The sequence below is a fragment of the Pan troglodytes genome, chromosome 11, assembly GCF_028858775.2.
Source record: "Pan troglodytes isolate AG18354 chromosome 11, NHGRI_mPanTro3-v2.0_pri, whole genome shotgun sequence".
Classification (NCBI taxonomy): Eukaryota; Metazoa; Chordata; class Mammalia; order Primates; family Hominidae; genus Pan; species Pan troglodytes.
In genome coordinates, this window is record NC_072409.2 from 62194151 (window position 1) to 62214972 (window position 20822).

At 38.3% G+C, this 20822-nt stretch overlaps 1 protein-coding gene across 3 annotated transcripts in view; it reads right to left on the reverse strand.

The window, feature by feature from the left end:
- The window catches only part of CEMIP2 (cell migration inducing hyaluronidase 2), an 86286-nt gene that overhangs the window by 18010 nt on the left and 47454 nt on the right, over positions 1-20822 (reverse strand). For all 3 annotated transcript variants that reach the window (XM_009456723.5, XM_001141007.7, XM_024345713.3), the window contains exons 13-18: positions 16575-16706; positions 15144-15179; positions 13569-13724; positions 10713-10890; positions 7883-8098; positions 3221-3429 (exon numbers count right to left, since the gene is read on the reverse strand). In XM_009456723.5, the coding sequence (XP_009454998.2) occupies positions 3221-3429; positions 7883-8098; positions 10713-10890; positions 13569-13724; positions 15144-15179; positions 16575-16706 (927 nt within the window). The remainder of the gene's footprint in view (positions 1-3220; positions 3430-7882; positions 8099-10712; positions 10891-13568; positions 13725-15143; positions 15180-16574; positions 16707-20822) is intronic.

The window sequence follows — 20822 nt, forward strand, 5'->3', positions numbered from 1 at the left end:
TTACAGGCGTGAGCCACCGTGTCCAGCCCTAAAAATTCTTAGTTTTAACAGGATTTCAAAGAACATTAAAAAGTTGGATAAAACAGACTTAGACACTCTAAAAAGATAAGAAAATTAAGTGAGATGGTTGGGTATAGGTGTACAAGGAAGCACTAATATATGGAGAGTGGAACTGTACACTGGCAAAAACATTCTAAAGAATTTTTTTGTTTATAATTTTACCTTTTATAAATGTATTAGGATGAGTTCCTAGTGGGAAAATTGCTGTATGTAAAGGTATATGCCTTTTTAAAGCTTTTGATGCATATCACTAAATGGCCCTAGGATTTTCTTAGTGTCCTTAAATATAAAATTAATCCTTTTTAAAAATTAAAAACATTTCCACTTTTTATCATTTTCTCTCTTTTTTGACCTTTTTATTATAGTAAATATACCTAGGATAAAATTTACCATTTTAATAATTTTTAGCCATATGGTTCAGTGGCAATAAGTACATTCTCAGTGTTGTTCAATCATCATCACTATTTCCCAAACTTTTTTGTCATTCTAAAAAATGTTTAAATAATATGTAAGAAGGCCTTAAAATTCTTCACATAGCCAGGCGGAGTGGCTCATGCCTATAATCCTAGCACTTTGGGAGGCTGAGGTAGGTGGATTACCTGAGTGCATGAGTTCAAGACCAGCCCGGGCAACATGGCAAAACCACATCTGTATAAAAGGTACAAAAATTAGCTGGGTGTGGTGGCATATGCCTGTAGTCCCAGCTACCTGGGAGGCTTAGGTAGGAGGGTCAACTTAACCCAGGAGGCGGAGGTTGCAGTGAGCCAAGATTGCACCACCGCATTCTAGCCTGGGCAACAGAGCAAGATGTCTCAAGGAAAAAAAAAATATATATATATATATATATTGTTCACCTAGGTTTTCAAGTGAAAAAAATAATCCCACTAAAGAATAATTAGAAAATGCAGACAAAAGATAGAAAAGATGTTCTATGAATTATTGTCTATAATAGCAAAATACAGGGGGGCGGGCAGGAGAAACAACCTAAATGTTCATGGGGTAAGGGGAGTAGTTAAAAAAATTATGGCACATCCATAGACACAAAGCAACTTGAGGTTAGAAAGAGGGGAATATACTATATATGTTTACAATGCCTCCCTTTGGTTAGGAGAACTATAGATTATTTCCATTTTCTTTATGTTTTTCTATATTTTCCTTATTTTGTTTAATGAATAAGTACTGCTTTTATAACTTCTAAAAGTGTTATTTTCAGAAACGGCATTATGACAAAATCTGTGACTTCCCTATAATTATCTTAAATTGAGGGGTAAAAAATTGTCCATCTCTTCCTTTTGCCTCTGACCATCATGTAATTTTTATAAACTTTCAGCTAATTAAACAAGTATGACTGAATTTCATGCCCATGTGGATTTTTGAAACTTCTAGGCTCAGCATTTTTTTTCACTTTAAAATGTCTTTACTTGCTCAGTATCTGATGGAAAGGTATGCACGGTACTTTACAGAACACTGCATATCATTTTATTGTCATACCTCACCTCCAATTCATAATTCTGCCCAATATAACTTGTAGAGTACTGATCACCCTTTGACATTTCTCCATCCTCTCTGACAATTGTTTGTTTCTTTCATTGACTTCTCTGCAACTCACTGATGATATCAGATTGGGCTTTCAGAAATCTCACTCTGGCCACAATGTGGACTAAGGATTGGAGGTGGGGAGACTGAAGTGAGGACTGCTCCACGGAGCCAGACAAGAGATGGTGAGGGCTTGACTTAGCCACAAACACTGTGGGTAGAAAGAAGTGGACAGATTTAGATGACTTTAGGAGCTGGAACCAACAGGGTGCAGTTACGGATAAGATGGAGTGATGAGGGAAAAGGAAGAGACAGGAATGAGTACTGGCCTTGGGGCTTGGTTGACTGTGTGGGTGGGGCACAGAGGGCCGCAGCAAGGATTACAGGAAAACAGTAACAGTAATGGTAACGGTTCAGCTCAGAGCACATGCCAGAGCCCTAACAATCTCAGAACAAGGGCATCTGCCACGATGTTCATCATCCTTGGAAGTGACTTTCTTAAAGCTGAATTCCTATATGCTCTAGTCCTTCTATGTTCATTTCAACTGGATGTTTTAAGAGTGTTCTGACAAATCAGGGCTTGATGACGACTCAGGTGAACAAGCCATTTCAATTTTTCAGATACATATCTCAGCAGTTTCATGGAGTCGCATGGGTTAATAGCCACATGTATCTAGATTGATAAGATACATGTGGTTTACCCCTCCCTTTCTAAATAGTCCCATCCCACCTTCCTTGTTTCACCTTCTGTCATTTCCCCTGATACACTCTATGTCCCCATCACACTGACTCCATCATTTCCCCCAGGAGAACTGGCCCTTTCCCAACACTGTGCTTTTATTAATATAACAAGACAGATTGCTTCATCAGAATCATTCCTCACTGCAGCCTGGCTCAACTCCCTTAGGCAGAATTATTTAATAGTTGCTCTATCATTTGTCCACTAAAAAATAGCTTTGGTTTATCTATTTACTTGAGTTTTTTCTACCTGTCTACTCTGAACTCCTAGAAGGCAAGTACTTCTCTCATTCACCTTTATGTCAACTTACACACAATAAACACTTGAATAAATCAATTATAAAAATAGCCCCTTGGATTGCCTGTGATTAGAACAGACAACTGAGAAATCAAGAAGGGATAAAATAGTGCTTTCAGGCAGGGCTAGCAAATACCTGGCCTTCATGTCCCAACTCTTTCACTTCTTGCCCCTAGCAGGCATTACTAATCCATCCCACTACTTTCTTCTGCCAAGTCTAAACTCAGCCTCAAAAATCTTTTAATTTTTCAGGTAAGCAAATGCTCCACTGGAACAGCATAGAAAACTACTTCCCATCCCAGCTAGAGGGAATTAAAGCATTCAGCAGTATTAAAACCTATCGTTGAATGGCTTTATGTGCATAATAACTTGACCACAGAGAAAAAAAAAATGCTTTTGAAATGACAGGATTCAATTTGTATAATCTCTTTAATTCCATCAACACAAAATATACAGCCTCCCCACAAGAGAAGCAAAGTATGTAAAACTGGCTTTCTTTGCTTGCTGCAAAGGAGACATAAGTTATTCTTTTTCTCCACTAAATTACTACTTGCTCAACTATTTGAAATAACAGTAACAGAAACATACTTGTTGAAGTTGACGAGGTATAGAAATGTAGTCCGTGGTGCCGGCCCATTCCAGTGGATGGTATATCCCTTCTCCAGCATGACGACAGGCTGGTACTGTGGAAAGGCAGCCTTCTGATTAATACCTCGGAGCACCATAGGGTTGGACGGATACTCATCTCGTGTAATGGTCATAGAAAGATTCTGAGTGCTCCATGTCTGTACATAGACCTTGAAAAAATAATCAAGAAGTAAAGGGAAGAGAATGAAAATTTAAACAGCTAAAAAGACATTTTCAGCACAAAGTCAAGTGTCTCAACTTTGAAAAGGGAGATTCTGTGATCTGTGCCAGACTAAGTGAGCAGCAGCCAACTACATCCTCAGCCACTTATAGTGCAGCCTACTTAAACTAGAAATGGTAAAAACAGACCATGTGCTCTGCTAGCCAAGATCTTCATCATCGCTTCCACCACTACAGGCCAGCTTATTCATCAGAATATAAAACTTCTGTGGCTTATACAGCTTGTCAAAGAAATCTCTCAGTCTAAAGAACACACATACAAAAAAAAAATTAGTAAACTAATGTGAAAACTGATATCCTCTACTCAAATCTAAGAGACTTTCTTCCAAACCAAGAGATGAAAAACTTATATATCTTAGAGCTTTGGCTTTCAATTTTCCATGACCTACGTCAGCCCACAAAGCCATTTTTCACCCATTCAAAAAAAAAAAAAAAGTTATAAAGTACTGTGCAACAACTGAAAAAACATTAAACTGAGACAAATTTGAAAGTCCTGAATGTATTCCAGTGGCATTAGAGCTACTTGCCATGCCAAAACAAAGCCATCCCCAAATGTATCCTACAAAGGAAAATTCTTAGAACAAATCTCCTAAAACAAATCAGTATCTGTAACCAAATTCTACAGAATATTAAAGCAGCAGCAGAATATTGACATTTAATCTACAATACTTCTGTATTTTTCCCTGTCATTTCTATAATCCTATCCATACTGACTCCTCAATTTTATGTCCTTTTTAACTACCTCAATTATTTAATACTCTACTGACACCGCTTAAAGATTTAAAATAGACAGGAAACATTTTTAAGACTATTGATTGTCTTCATTTAAATATATACTCAATATATAATATATATTAATTTAAACATACTTATGTTTAACATGTATTTATATATATTTATGTATATGTATATTTACATGTACATTTATATATGTGTATGTGTGTGTGTATATATATATAGGAGGCTGTACATACACTGCATATCTGTCCCCTGCTTTAGTAACCTTAACTCTCCCTATATCACCATCTTTCTCCCTGAGTACCTTTATCCCTCAGGTCATTAAAAAGCACATATTCGGCCAGGCACAGTGGCTCATGCCTGTAATCCCAGCACTTTGGGAGGCCGAGGCAGGCAGATCCCTGGCGGTCAGGAGTTCGACACCAGCCTGACCAATATGGTGAAACCCCGTCTCTATTAAAAATACAAAAATTAGCCAGGTGTGGTGGCGGGTGCCTGTAATCCCAGCTACTTGGGAGGCTGAGGCAGGAGAATTGCTTGAACCTGGGAGGTGGAGGTTGCAGTGAGCCAAGATAACACTATTGCACTCCAGCCTGGGTAACAAAAACAAAACTCCATCTCAAAAAAAAAGGAAAAAAAAAAAAAAAGCACATATTCCACTAAAAAATATTTACAAATAGTTAAATAATGATCATTCTATCTTGAGATCCAATTGCTCCCATTTTTGGCATACTACTCATTTCTAAGTAACAACAAATGGCTGCAGAACTGGGCTTCTGGCCCAAATTTCAAATTCTCAGGAGTAAATTTATGGTCCATAGTCCTACAATTCCCAGTGCCCCCTGAGGAGTATTAGACGACTTATTTCTTTCTTCATCTATAAACAGAATTACTACTCTGATTTGTAATATAGATCAGGTTAATATTCTCAAATACATTAGATATTCAAAGGACTGAATGCTTTACTGAGTGAATGTTGAATAAATGAAAAATATGTCACATTGGTAGTTGCAATGGTAATTTATAAAAGAGCTACCATAACCACATATTTATAGAAACATTTATGATCACTTAAAAAATATAGTTTTCATTAGTGTGTACCTGCCACTTTAAGACAGACAGATAGATATATGCACACATGCATGAATACTCATGGCTCGCAAGAACTTTAGCCAAAACTGTAGCTACAAAAAGGCTAAAAGCTTATTATTTATTTATTATTATTATTATTTTTGAGACAGAGTTTCGCTCTTGTTGCCCAGGCTGGAGTGCAATGGCATGATCTCAGCTCACTGCAACCTCTGCCCCCGGGTTCAAGCGATTCTCCTGCCTCAGTCCCCTCGAGTAGCTGGGATTACACGTGCCCACCACCACGCCTGGCTAATTTTTTCTATTTAGTAGAGATGAAGTTTCACCATGTTGGCCAGGCTGGGCTCGAACTCCAGACCGCAGGTGATCCACGTGCCTCAACCTCCCAAAGTGCTGGGATTACAGGCGTGAGCCACCACGCCCGGCCTTAGTTTTTATTTTCTAGTTTTGTTTCAGTTCTAGAATGTCTATAGTTCCTAGGCATTGATGGGTAAACTTAATTTGGGGAAGGCAATTCTGATTAAGAATAAGATAAATGGAAAAAATGAATCACATTATAACCCATGTTCCTTTCTTCTTTATTCTACTGTAGTTAATTCTCCATCCCTTCTGGGACTTAGGCAAGTATTACTTTTTTTTTAGTATTTTTTATTTTTGCTCATGGAAATGAGAAATCCCATGGCAATAAAGAAGCTAATACCCCCACTAAAATAAACCAGAAAGTCTCTCCCGTCTTTATTCCTCTTAAGCCCTTTGTTTAGTCTATAGATAAGGATCTAAACTTTTTAAGTTTTAAAATTTAAAAATCACTTTCTTTAATTGTCGTAATTCAAAGTCAGAAGAACAAAGAAGAATTCTGATCCAAGAAGCTCCAATTATTGAAAGCTCAGGTGGTGGAAACAACATGTAATTCAGGGGGCTCAGAGAAGTGACAAGCGGGAGCCCGAAAACACACCTTTGACCGGCAAAGTGAGCGGAGCTCAGTAGAGGGGAAATAGCACAGCACAGATCCTCCTCAGGAAGAGCCCATGCTACGAAAAGAACATCTAGCAGCAAATCAAAGAAAGGGGCTTCTTTCCTGTCTTTAGGGCTATCACAGCCCAATTCTATGTGGAAAATCCCTTGCTCTTCCTCTAATTCTCGTCTCCATGTTCTGATCATCTATTTCCTTTATCTCCTCTGACAGTCTATTATTAAATCCTGGCCGGGCGCGGTGGCTCACGCCTGTAATCCCAGCATTTTGGGAGGCCGAGGTGGGCGGATCATGAGGTCAGGAGATCGAGACCATCCTGGCTAACACGGTGAAACCCTGTCTCTATTAAAAATACAAAAAAACTAGCCGGGCATGGTGGCGGGCGCCTGTAGTCCAGCTGCTCAGGAGGCTGAGGCAGGAGAATGGCGTGAACCCAGGAGGCGGAGCTTGCAGTGAGCCAAGATTGCGCCACTGCACTCCAGCCTGCGCGACAGAGCAAGACTCCGTCTCAAAAATATATAAATAAATAAAAATTCCTACCCTTTAATTGTCTGCATGGGGCAGAGGGTGGGGGCAGGATCTGCTCCTTTCAAAATCCTGGGCAACTGGTACCTCCATTCTGCAATCTCTTCCATCCACCAAAATGTCACTATTAAAATCACCTTTGCAACTTACAGCTCTTCTCCTTAAATAATACTAAGAGCAGTGGGCACTGAACTGTGTGCCAGGCCATATGCTAAATGCTTTACATATGTGCATGTACTCTATCTTCACAACAGCCTCCTATGAGAGTAACTACTATTATCCCCATTGTGTACCGACATAGAGTAGTTAATTAACTTTTCCAATGCATACTTTAGAAAATAACAAAGCCAGAATTCAAACCCAGGCAGTCTAGCTCCAGAGTCTGTGCTCTTAACCATATATACTACGTTGCAAATTAGTTCATCCTCTTATACTAGGCATCAAGTTAATACACATTAATGCTTAATGTCTTCAAAGAGGTGTTTCTCAATGTATATCATCTCCTCCATATTTTCATAGACATTATATCATAATAGAATTAGGAAATTTTCCTTGGATTCCTTTCTTGTCCACTCACTCCTAATCTCCAGCTCTGTCCCCGGGAACATCTCACTTTTCATGTGACCTATTGATATTTTGCCTCAAAAGTCAGATTCTTTCATTAAGTAGAGATTACTGACCCCAAAAGCAAAGGATAAAAATCCCTCTTAGAGGGCATAGCTGTAGTGTGGCAAGAAAACCTAAGAGTCAAGAAACATGGATTCTTGCCCCAACTACGTTCCAACCACATTTAACCTAGGGTAAATCAGCTCTCCTCTCTGGGACTCACTCTTTCACCTCTTAAACAGATCTGGAGTTGGGGAGTTTTAAGAAAAATTCCAGGAGTCCATGACTTCTAATGAATCGAAAGAAAGAAAAGAAAGGACAGGACAGGACAGGAAGATCGATCATACTTTGGAAAATGTCAATCACACTGAAAAGCTGAAGAGTACTTCTCACAGAAGCAGTGCTGGCAGGAGCTGGTAGGAACTTGAGCATTATCCATTTGCTAAGCCTACCTGTGCATAGGTCCCACTGCAGATCACTGCATTCCACTTAGACACATTTACACAGCTTGGATGGCGGATCAGGTAGTTGTCCATTCTTCCCACATAAGCATCCTTGTATCCTGTCACAGAGCCATCAATGTCATGGAATATGGAGTTCTTATCACCATCCATCTCACAATCTTCAAACCAGGGACCAGGCTTTCCAAAAAAGACATTCAGAGAGACCTGACCACAGTGAAAAAGAAAGACATCACAAAGTGAGGGCTCCTGCTATCTCAGCATCCCCTGCAGTGACTCAACTGCAGGTCCATTGTGATTGCTTTAAGGTTAGAGCAGTTCTGAGTTACAGTTCATAGTTGTCAGCTATGGCACTCAAGTCAGCCTGAGTTTTCTACTCAATTAATGACATGCTGGGGTTGGGGGGAATTTCCCAAAACCTTATGGTGTTTAATGGGCAAATGTTAAACTTCATCGTTATTTGTATTCTTCTTTTCCCCACTTAAAAACTATTACCTGTTCTCCAGACAAAAGTCATTTGTGGGGGGAGAAAGCAGAAGAGTTGTGGGAAGGGAGACTATGCAGTCACATATATTTGTTAAAAATTATAAACTGTACATGTAAGATCTGTGCATTTCCCTACATGTAAATTATATCTCAATGAAATAAAAAATCTATGATAAGTTATCTTCAGAGCCAGTTAATCATTTTATCTCCAAATGCTTCAGTTACTTGTTCATATGACTCCCCCCCACCAAAAAAATAAACAGATAAGTACAGGTCAAAACAGAAACACAATTTAAGTGTTGACTTAGTATGGCTGAGTTATTGATAAACTCACTAGAATCTGCTAAAAAGCTTATATTACTATCTCGCTCCTCAATACTGACCAAACTCAGCTCAACAATTTTCACATCCAGTAGAGTTTACTTAAAGCCTTTATCAAACACATAATGTACAGCTGCAAAATGGGCTGCAGGTGACATGTTTTACAGTCTTTAGCTGCTTCTTATTAGCAGTAAATTATATAATACCAATGCTATTGAAGTCAGGCAGATACCTCTCTTAAATGCTTTTATGCACTTTTTGCCCTGGTGTGTTTTTAAATCAACAGAACATCTAAATGATAAGCAACTCAATGGAAAACTGTGACGTCTAGGACAAGTAGCGGCAAGTTCTTGGTTCCACACTTCTCTTTTCCTACGTGGTTAAATCTGAGAAAAGCTTAGAGCATATTTTCCACCCTTTTAAGTAAAGCAAATTTTGCAAACCGCTCCTTTTATAAGCTTCAGAGCATCCCCACCATAGAAAACTCCAGACTGGATGAACTGCTGGACTTAAACAATATGGATTGTATTATGCTGTTATAACTTTAGGACAACAAATGCAGTATCTAACAAACTGCTTTTCAGTATGCCTATGCCAGTGATCACTAAACACGTTACATGGAGAACTACGGGGAGGTCCACGTGGGCAGTAAGGAAACAGCAAGTCTCCGTACTGGACAGGGGATCCAAGACTCATCCTGCTGATTTATGTGGGTGCCATCTACCAGCCTAGTCCTACCCATCCCCTGGAGTCACATGGCCTAAAAAAGAACCAGCCAACCAAGCTGACACTCCAATTTGTACTTGTGCCTCTGATCCACGCCCAAGCTGTTGTAGAAAACCAGACATAGACTTTGATAAACCTATCAAGCTCTATTTTAAATTGGGCAACTATTAAGTTTGTGGGTGGATGTGAATGAAAGAATGATGACTTATTTCCCAGGTGTGGCTGCCTGTGGGAACAGGCAGCTAGATGTCCTGAGACTTCTCTGTCTTGTGCCATTGCCATCATGGAACTGGCAAGATGATGAAAGCCTGGGGGCATGTAATCAGATCATCCTGTGAGTTATGGGTACAGGTAATACTGGTGAAATTGGTAAGAAAACGATTCCTGTGGGCTACTGTACTGTAAATGGTAATTTTTACAGTCTATCTGCAGTCTTCATAAAAACCTTCCAACAGTTTATATCAGAAATAACCCAATTTCAGCCAGGTGCAGTGGCTCACACCTATACTCCCAATACTTTGGGAGGCCAAGCTGAGAGGACCATTTGAGGCCAGGAGTTAAAGACCAGCCCAGGCTAATGAGGCCCTTTCTCTATTAAAAAAAAAAAAAAAAAAAAAATTTTTAAGTAGCCAGATGTGGTGGCATATGCTTGTATACCCAGCTACTTAGGGGGCTGAGGTGGGAGGATGGCTTGAGCCATCCATCCAATTGAGGTTGAAGCTGCAGTGAGCCATGACTTTGCCACCGTTCACATCAGTGCACTGCAGCCTGGGTGACAGGCTGAGACCCTACCTCAAAGAAAAAAAAAAAAGAAAAGAAAAAAGAAATAACCTAATTTGTATCACACTGCCACAGTATTCTGCTTTATTCACAACCTCTTATTCTCTAGTCCCCCAGAAGAATAGCCGTCAGACAAGTAAAATAGCAGGAAGGATCCAAATCTCTTAGTGGAAATGGGCTACCCAACCAGCGTATTTCACTGAATTTTCCAAAATCATATGTCCTCTTGTTCCTGTGAAACTCTACAACCTCTGTATCATCACTTGAAGTCATTTTCCCTATCAAGGTATGACTTGAATGTCAAACATACCCAGAGTCACACGGGACTTCTGTTCTCCCCTTGAACTCAATGGGAGAGAGTGCATGGAATTAGGAGCTGACTCTGTGTGTATGTCTCCTCCCACTCGTACAGACTTGGTGCAAATCCTTTGCGTTTTTGTCTTTGGGAATGTGCTATCCCTCCTTTTTTCACCATAGTCACTACGTAAGAACTACAGAACATACTTACATGTGGACCAAACTTCACGAGGGAGATATTATTCCTGGGGGTTATCTGCCAGGAATTCTTCATGAGGAAGCCAATTGCACTGCTGTACCTATCTGGAGTTGGCACATATTTTTTGAAAGTGCTCCTTGTGAGATGAATGGGCCCATCATAAATCTGAAAGCCTCTAATTGGGAATGTCCTGTGGAAATACAAGATTTTGTTTAATGCATATGGGCTGTCCCCTTAGCAGCACTTCACTTACTTGTTTTATGAAGACAGCTAAATATCCGGTATGAACTAAGCAAAATTCTAGGATACAGTAGGAACCAAAACAAGATACCTGATTGAATGAAACATATGCTGTAGTGGGAAAGACAAACAGAAAAACAAAGGATCATTTCAGAAAATAAGTGCTATAGAGACCATAAGACACAACATTATAATAGATTGGGTGGGGAGAAAGATGCTATTTTAGACAGAATGGAGGCCTCTCTGAAGAGGTGACTTTGTCTTCCTAGAATCAACTCAGTTAAGATCTTTTATTCGGAACCTCAGGTACTTTGGTCTTCGTTTCCAAATCTCCAGCCATGAGAACAAAAGACAAGTCTGTGCTTAGGCAGAGAACCATCTCTCAAGCCACTAAATGATGGTACAAAGGTGAAATGATACATTTAAAAGTGTGAAAACATGAGCCCTCGAGGCTTACCATGTCAACAGGGTTAGCTAGACTGAGAATTTTGTTTTATTCATTTTCCCCCTTTCTGTTCAAACACAAACTCCTTAGCCTACTAATCATAAATCAATAACTGTAATTAATGTATAGGAACTGGTAATATTCTGAATTCCTTAAGTTCCTCTCCTATTAATTCTTTAATTGCATGGCAGAGGATCTCTATAGCAACTAATTATTCTACAACTAGGCAACGTTTTACAGCAAAAGCATATATGCGAGCAAGAAAACCAAATAGCCTAGTTTGAAAACCTTCACATCATGATGTATTTAATATTTCTAAGTATACATCTCAACATGGTTCTCCCCTGTAGAAAAAGTTGTGATATGGTCTGGCTCTGTGTCCCCACCCAAATCACATCTTGTAGCTCCCATAATTCCCACGTGTTGTGGGAGGGACCCAGTGGGAGATGACTGAATCGGGGGCGGGTCTTCTCCGTGCTGTTCTCATGACAGTGAATGGGTCTCATGAGATCCGATGGTTTTAAAAACAGGAGTTTCCCTGTTTTAAAAAGAGAGCACAAGCTCTCTTTTTGCCTGCTGCCATCCAGCTAAGATGTGACTTGTTCTCATTGCCTTCTGCCATGATTGTGAGGCCTCCCCAGCCATGTAGAACTGCAAGTCCAATAAACCTCTTTCTTTTGATTTTAAATTGCCCAGTCTCAGGTATGTCTTTATCAGCAGTGTGAAAACGGACTAATACAAGTTGTAAAGATATGATCATATTAAAGCTGTTTCCATTAATCAATGAGAAAGTTTGATTTTGGAAAATCCTCCTTACCAAACAGCAAAAAGCATTTTGAAATAAAACTGGAGGTCAATATAAAATACAGAGTGAAATTGATTTGGCGACCATCACATTGCAGCCCATATGCCAACCAATACAGCTTTTTAAAAAATCTACACCTTAGAAACAGCAGCAAGAGCCTAATTGTGAAGAGCACAGCACTGAAGACAACCTAACTGGGTTTGAATTCCACCTTCTCTACCTTTAGTAAGATACTCATTTGTAAAACAGGATGCTGGCAGAACCTATCTCATTGAGCTTTGTGAGTATTAAATAAATATATTTACAACAGGGCCTGACATATCATAAGCATTTAATACATGTTAGCAATTAAAAAATCCATGAAGTTCTTTTCCCAATGGCATCTATGGGCTAACATGAGTTCCACACAGAGTGTAGCACATAGCAGTGCTCGATATTCCACAACGACAAGCACAAGGGGTGAGAAGCCAAGCATGGTGACCTTTTTCCAGAAAATAGTACAGCTCTCCCCCGAGTCCTCACTCTGCGCCACCACTCCCCAAAGCTACAGTCTGTATGTCCCATTCCTCTGCCTTGTTCTAGCCCAACATTCTGCGACAGCACTCCTCTAGGGGAGTTGATTCTTGAAGAATTATGACATGGGCTCAGAAGTGAGGCCTAAAAACACTGTTGAATATTTTTCTACCTGGTTTTCTCACAAGTAAAATGAGAAGTCCAAACTGTGCCTCAGAACTGAGATATGAATTATTAGTTAATAGTTTCCTTAAATCTTTGAAGACGTGCTAAGTACAATTTTAATGACTCTGTGATGATGATGATGATGACAGAAAACATGCCAAGAGCCTACCCCATTCCCTTCAACATCTAAACCACCATTAATTAGACAGCTGTGGTGGGGTTTTGAGTTAACTTTGGCATCAATCAACTCTCATTTCCTAGGACTCTTTTCAGTAGGTAATTTCCTTTTTCCAGTAGCTATTTCTGAAAACCAACAACACACATTGAGGAAAAACTGACCTAATGTCATAGTTTAGGGTTTGGCAACTTTCTATGGCTCAAGAAGGAATTAAAAAACAGTTTATATAAGGTCTTATATAAGGAATGAGAAACAAGACAGGTTTCTTTGTTATAAAATTGATAATTAAATCTATGAAATGTTTAATAACTAATGCTCCAAAATTTCAGGAGGATAATACACATAATAATTATAATAGTAGTAGCAGTAGCAGCTGTAGCAGTAGTAGTAATAAATGATAAAATAGGAAAAGAGTCTCATGGTAGGAACCAATCCATCCAGGATTATCACAGAAACTTCCCTGAGGGTTAGGTTTTCCTTTATTGCTTAAATTTAACACTCCACAGCTAAAGCAATGCTTACCTGTTCCTGGGTAATGTCCGAGGCTTCTGGTCTATTCCTCCAGTGCCTACATACTTGTTCTGACCACCCTGAAAGCCGTAATTCCTGCTCTCCCCAACAAAGAGAGATTCAGATACCTCTTGGCTGGAACCTTCATCACTTGGGAAGCTTCCATCACTGTTAAAATGTGAACAATCATTAGCTACATTTCTCCAGAAAATTTAAATGTATTCCCAAATGTAGGCATGCTATAACTGAAAAGCTAAAAGTTTTAAAAGAAGTCAATAGCTTTTCTAAAACACATTCACAAGTCTTCAGAAACTGCTTTTTTTTTTTTTTTTTTTTTTTTTTGAGACAGGTTCTTGCTCTGTCACCCAATGCTCGAGTACAATGGCAAGAACATGGTTCACTGCAGCCTTGACCTGCTGGGCTCAAACAATCCTCCCACCTCAGCCTTCCAAGTAGCTGGGACCACACACGCGTGCCACCATGCCCAGATAATTTTTTAAAATTTTTGTGGAGATGGGGTCTTGCTATGTAGCCCATGCTGGTCTTAAACTCGTGGCCTCAAGTGATCATCCTGTTTTAGCCTCCCAAAATGCTGGGATTATAGTTATGAGCCATCACACTCAGCCTTGAAATTGCTTTTAAACTATAAAAATACCTATACCTACTTATAGCTTAATATATATACATACATATATCCCTCTTAAGATATATATATATATACTTTTTTTTTTTTTTAAAGAGACAGGGTCTCATTCTGTCAGCCAGGCTGGAGCAGCAACCTTGAACTCGAGCTCACAGGATACTGCCATCTCAGCCTCCAGAGTAGCTAAGATTACAGGCATGCCACTATGCCTGGTTAAGGTTAATTTTTTTATTTTTGGTAGAGACAGGGTCTTGCTATGTTGCTCAGGCTGGTCTCAAACTCCTGGCTTTGAGCGATCCTCCCGTCTTGGACTCCCAAACTGCTGGGATTACAGGTGTGAGCCGGTATGTCCAGCCCTCATATGAATTAATAAATGATTTACAAATTATATACAAACAAACTTTAATTTAGCAGCAATAATTGATTGCTCTAGTCTCAAGCAACAACACTGAGAATGAGGAGAACAAACTTGTCCTGAATATAAGAATTAAATGACAAGCATATTTAACATGACAACTAGAATGACTATTATCTGTAGAAAAACATACAGAACAAAAAGTTTAGTTCTTAAAGAACTAAACTTGCTAAATTAGAGCAGCTTCTAAGAAAGCAAATATTAGTTTTTTAATTTTCTCCCTACTTTTACTCCCTTCCTCTTTTTTCCCCTACTTTTTAAGAACTTTAGTCTAAATCGAAAGTGTTTTCTTCTAAGCAGAAATTATCCTTCTGTGAAATTCCAGCTATATTAACCTAGTACTTTGCTATGAATTCAATTAATCCAGAAAAAAAATGTATTTTTGGCCCTCTAGTGGCATCAGGAAGAGGTTGCTAATTTTTTTTATGTTAAAAAAATAATAAAACATTCCTGTGTATTATCAGAAAAAAAAAATCAAGGGTTATTTTAAAGCTTTAAAATAAGTAAGTATTTTTAAGCAATTACAAACCTGGCAAAGGTCAGTCCTATTCCATTATCTGCAAATCTGTAAAAGAAGAGAGAATGAAGAACATTTTAATTTACCATATTATGTAAAAAGAGGTAATTCTCTCAATATTTAATTATCATGAAATCCAAAAGGTCCCAATATTTACTCTCTACATGACCACACAAAAATTTGATTTCACAATAACTAGGAGCACAGAATCTGCAGTGAGGGCACCCAGTTCAAATCCGGGCTTTGTCAATTATTAGCTGTGTGACTTTTGGCAACCTACTCAACCTCTATCTCTCACTTTTCCCATCTATAAGTTGAAATGAAAATATAATCTTCCTCATAGGATTCTTGAGAGTATTAAACATACTAAATAATTTCTAGTGTTGGCAAGGTACGGTGGCTCATGCCTGTAATCCCAACACTTTGGGAGGCTGAGGCAGGAGAATCGCTTGAGCCCAGGAAGTCAAGACCAGCATGGGCAACACAGGGACACTCTGTCTCCACAAAAAATTTAAAAGTTAGCAGGGCGTTGTGGCACATGCCTGTGGTCCCAGCTACTCGGGAGGCTAAGGTGAGAGGTTTGCTTGAGCACAGAAAGTTGAGGCTGCAGTGAGCTATGATTGCACCACTGCACTCTAGCCTGGGTGACAGGGCAAGACCCTGTCTCAAAAAATTATAATTTCTAATGTTAGGAACAGTGCCTGGCAAACAGTAAGCAGTGTATCAAAGTATTAGCTATAATTATTATTTTTATAACTATGTTTTAAAAACAACTAGACTGTGGTATATGATTCTGAAGCCATTTCTACAGATTCAACACAATATCAGTTTTTTGGATGAAAAAACTCAGAAATGATGTGAAATGCCAAGAAGCTAATTTCAGTGCCAGAAAAAAAAATACACACACACATTTTTCTAGACTGTTGAACACTAAATCTTAGCTCAACATGCATGAGACCACTCCTAAAATTATACAAATGGGAAAAAAAGTGAGATACTTACTGCCTCAAGTCACGTTAAGATATAAGTCAACAGATTTACTGAGTTGGAATTATAAAGCTTTTATTTTGAATGGCAATAGAAGAGCATCAGAAAAACTAAGGAGTTTTCAAGAGGAAGGGAAAAGATCCAGGTAGTTTTATTTAGCACTCTGACATAGACCATGCTTGTTATATAAAGTTAAATTCCCGGTTTCTGTTCAATTTCATCAAAAACTCTCATGTCACCGGATAAGTTCTGTTCCAATAAAAGCACCAGAATGAGACAACTTCAAACATTTGTGGTCTTTTAACTCTAGCATACTTCCTCAGAGCTTGTCCTGTCTTAATAATAATAATATGATTCCAAGAATCATCACTGTGCTTTCATGCTACTGGCTTTAAAAAAAATCTGAAAAATAATACATCAGTGTCATCATATAATAACTTGGTAGAGAATACCCACGCTGAATTTTGAACGATAATATCTCCTCCTCTGACCCAAGCTCCATTATCGTTATTTTTAAAAGCAATGAGCCTGTCAATTAGAGCAGCAACACGTGGTTTTTCGGGGTTTGCATCCTGATGAGGTCGAAATCTAGGGGTTAAAAAAAGAATTTTTAAAAATATAACATAAAAGCCATAGGAATTAGCTAGTTATAAGTTTAAGTGTCAAGAAGCAGAATTTAAATTTGACCAAAACAAATGAAAAATTCTTAAGATACAACTTACTTACATTTTAAACATTCAAAGAAGAAATTACATTTATTTACACACAAGTTTCCAGAGAACCAACTGCTTTTACATCTTCTTAGTTTGTTTTTGAAAAATCAATTAAAATGGACACTGCAGAATATTATTGCATAAAAATCATTTCCAAAAAAACCCAGATCAGGAAGTCTGGCATGTGTGTTTACAAATCCTTAAGGTACATGTTACCAATATAAACTTATTTAATAAATTAATAATATATTTCAACATACATATATGTGAACTAGAGTATAATTTGAGTTGTATGCTGGTTAAATGTTTAGATATAGACAAAACTGGGTTCAATATCATTAAAATGCCTAAATTTAAAATAGACTGTATTTTTTAATATTTTCTTTTTTTGAGACAGAGTCTCACTCTGTCACCCAGGCTGGAGTGCAGTGGTGCAATCTTGGCTCACTGCAACCTCTGCTTCCCGGGTTCAAGCATTTCTCCTGCTTCAGCCTTCCGAGTAGCTGGGATTACAGGCACCCATCACCACACCCACCTAAGTTTTGTATTTTTACTAGAGACAAGGCCTCCCCATGTTGGCCAGGCTGGTCTCGAACTCCTGACCTCAGGTGATCCACCCACCTCAGCCTCCCAAAGTGCTGAGATTGTAAGTGTGAGCCACCGCACCCAGCCAGACTGTATTTAATTAACATATTTATTATAAAGACTGAACTTCACCTTTTCTTTCTTCTCTCTAAAACAGTTATAAGGACCTTAGTGAAAAGGTAAAAACAGTTGGTGTCAAAAACTGTCCACTATAACAACTCAAATAGTCAAACGGCCCCATGATGCTCAAATACTCAAATACATGATATTCAAATACTCAAATGGCCCCATAAGGCCACCTATGTTTTTTTTAATCATTTCTATCTTAATCTTACAAAACGAACGGAAGAAAGAAAGAAATCACAGCTTTTCAGAAACCAATTCAACAGGTAGAGATTTTCAACCAGTGAGGAAATATCATTTGCCTAATGCTAATACCACAGCTGTTGGCACACAGTAGGTGCTCACTAAATGGATATGATGGCAGAAGCAGCTATCGAGAGAAAATAGCAAGTGCAAATGTCCTTAGGCATGAGTGAGCTTAGCATGTTCCGGAACAGCAAGGAAGTTTGCTGGAGAGAAAGAAGCAAGGGAGACAGAACAGAGAGGAGGGCAAGGGCTAGGTAAAGATCTGGGTCTCCATTGGAAATGCAATGGGAAGTCAATGGAAGCATGGAATCAAGGAAGGGATGTGATCAAATTTCTTTTTTGTTCTTTTAAGAGATCACTGATTGCTATTTGGAGAATGGATTATAGAGAATGGACTCTAAGGAGACCAGTCAGAAGGATCTTCATGTGTTTCAGACAGATGCACGTGTGGTATAAACTGGGGCAGTAGCTGCGAAGATAAAGAGTGTCATATCCATCTTCAGATTATATGGCCCAAGTCCCTTTACCCTAACTAGCTCTGACTTAAGAGGTAAAAAGTTTGACTCTAAGCCAACATCTACTCTCTGGCATTGTAGTTCCTGCCAAACAGCTTTGTAGTCATTACATAATAGTAAGCAGATGGAAGAGTTCCGGAACGGAGACATACTGTTCTAAACCAAAGCAAAAAAAAAAAAAAAAAAAAGAGTACTATAAGGCAGCATCTGATTCTCTGCTGTAACCATCTCAACTTCTCTGAACTTCCTGTCAATATAAATCAATCACGACACCCCCACAGTGCCCAGGCATGTACAGGGAGAAAAAAAATTATCAGTAACTGACCACTTGCTTTGATACCCTTTATTTCCATCTTCTTTCCCACTTGGCATATAGACAATAGTTACTTTTTCCCAATTTTCTTATTATCATCATTGAGTTTTCAGCACACTTCTCAACTGTCTCTTAATTGTCCTCTGCTTTAAATGTACTAGGTGGTTCTAATGCCCTTTCACTCTTGTAGATTAAATTTCCTAATTTCAAACCAAGAGCTTTCTTCAGTTAAAATTTTCCATCTTTGGATTCCTATATTTTCACGTCTTGAAGACACAAGGAAAGGCTTATGTGATTAACAGGTTTTTTTTGTTTGTTTTTTTGAGATGGAGTCTTGTCTTTTTGCTCAGGCTAGAGCGCAGTGGCATGTTCTCAGCTCACTGCAACCTCCGCCTCCAGGGTTCAAGTGATTCTCCTGCCTCAGGCTCCTGAGTAGCTCAGATTACAGATGTCTGCCATCATGCCCAGCTAATTTTTTGTATTTTTAGTAGAGATGGGGCTTCACCGTGTTGGCCAGGCTGGTCTTGAACTCCTGATCTCAGGTGATCCACCCGCCTTGGCCTCCCAAAGTGCTGGGATTACAAGCCTGAGCCATCACGCCCGGCCCTGATTAACTGTTCAGTCAGCTTCCTCTTTGATGAACAGATTAAATATCTTCTGGATCTTCTAAGCCTGGTGTTTAATATATGAGCTGGTTTATTACTCATTTATGCTAGTTTTTATCATTTTTACCATGTCTAAATTGCATGAATATATACATGAGCATATTCTAAACACTAGTTCAGTATATGCACAAGCTCTTGTTACTTTTCTGCTATAATCAGTTCTTTTCAATAACAACTTCCAAATGGAGCCCAATTCCTTATCAATATGTATGTAGTTATAAACTAGTAAGAGAAATAAATAATGGAGAGAAGAAAGATAACCATTTTCATAATATCACATACACACACCTAGTAAGGAACTACTTAAGCCATTATGAGTAAATTGTTTTATTGTCAAGTCTAATTAAAACATCAATGAACTCAAATATATTTACTCTATTCATATATATACACACATATATTCACATATATACACATACACATTACTATAAATATACATAAATAAGTTTTTAAGGCAGGGAAGAGAACCAATTGTGTTTATGGATTTTTTGGCAATGCTAAGCAAAGAACACATTACTTTCTACCAATTATAATAAATTATATTAGTTCTACCAATTATAATAAACTCTTCAAAGCTAAAAAAGCAGTAGTAACCTTCTAGATAGAATTCTTTATTTGCCAGCTAATATTCTCCTCCTAGTTCATAATTTATTGTCATCTATATACTCTTTTTTCTTCTTAAGTTTATCTCTTCTATTTTTTCACTTCATTTGTTGATCAGCTTTTAGGTATCCAGTTCTTAGTGTTTTATTTTTTAAAACGCCCACAGTTTCTGGGTTTCTCAAATGCTATCTGATCATTGCATCAACATATTTCAGGCTCAACTTGATGTTTGAGGAATCCTCAAGACAAACTAGACTTTCCCCAGTTTTCTTCTGACCTCATGTCTTATTAAAGTGTTGTAAGAATCTGCCTCACCCTGAAGTCAGGCTCACCAACCTATGGTGTGCTTCCTACTTGATTCTTTGAAGAACAATCAGGCCTGGTATTCTTTTCCTAAGTGTCTGTCAACAAAGCCTATTAAATCTAGCACTCTATCAACTCCATAAACTGGTCAATCAACTTGAAGTATGGAAAATAATAATATGTACACAGGTTCTACTGAATATGACTTTAAGTCACCATCTTTTCCAGAAAAGTTTATTTTCATCTGGGACATTTTCTTTATTTTGGCTCATATATAGCATGTAAGAGAACTCTGCTGAAATGCTGATCCATACCTAATGCGTTTTGTGATTACAAAAGAAAGTAACCTAGAGCCTGGCTATGATGTAAATCTGAGGCTACAAAGGGCTGAACCAGAACCAGGTTGCTCATCAAATGTGGGATCATTCCTTTTGAAATATTAAATGCAGTATTCATTTTGACCACGAAGAATAAATTCTATATGGTTTGGTTTTTCAAGGATTAGACTAAACATCTTAGTTTAACTTATTTTTCAATGAATCATACTGCACACCAAATTTGGAAACTTTCTCAACATATCTCCTCTTTTTTCTTTCTCTTTCTGCAACTCTCTCTAGCATCTATTTATAGCAATGAAA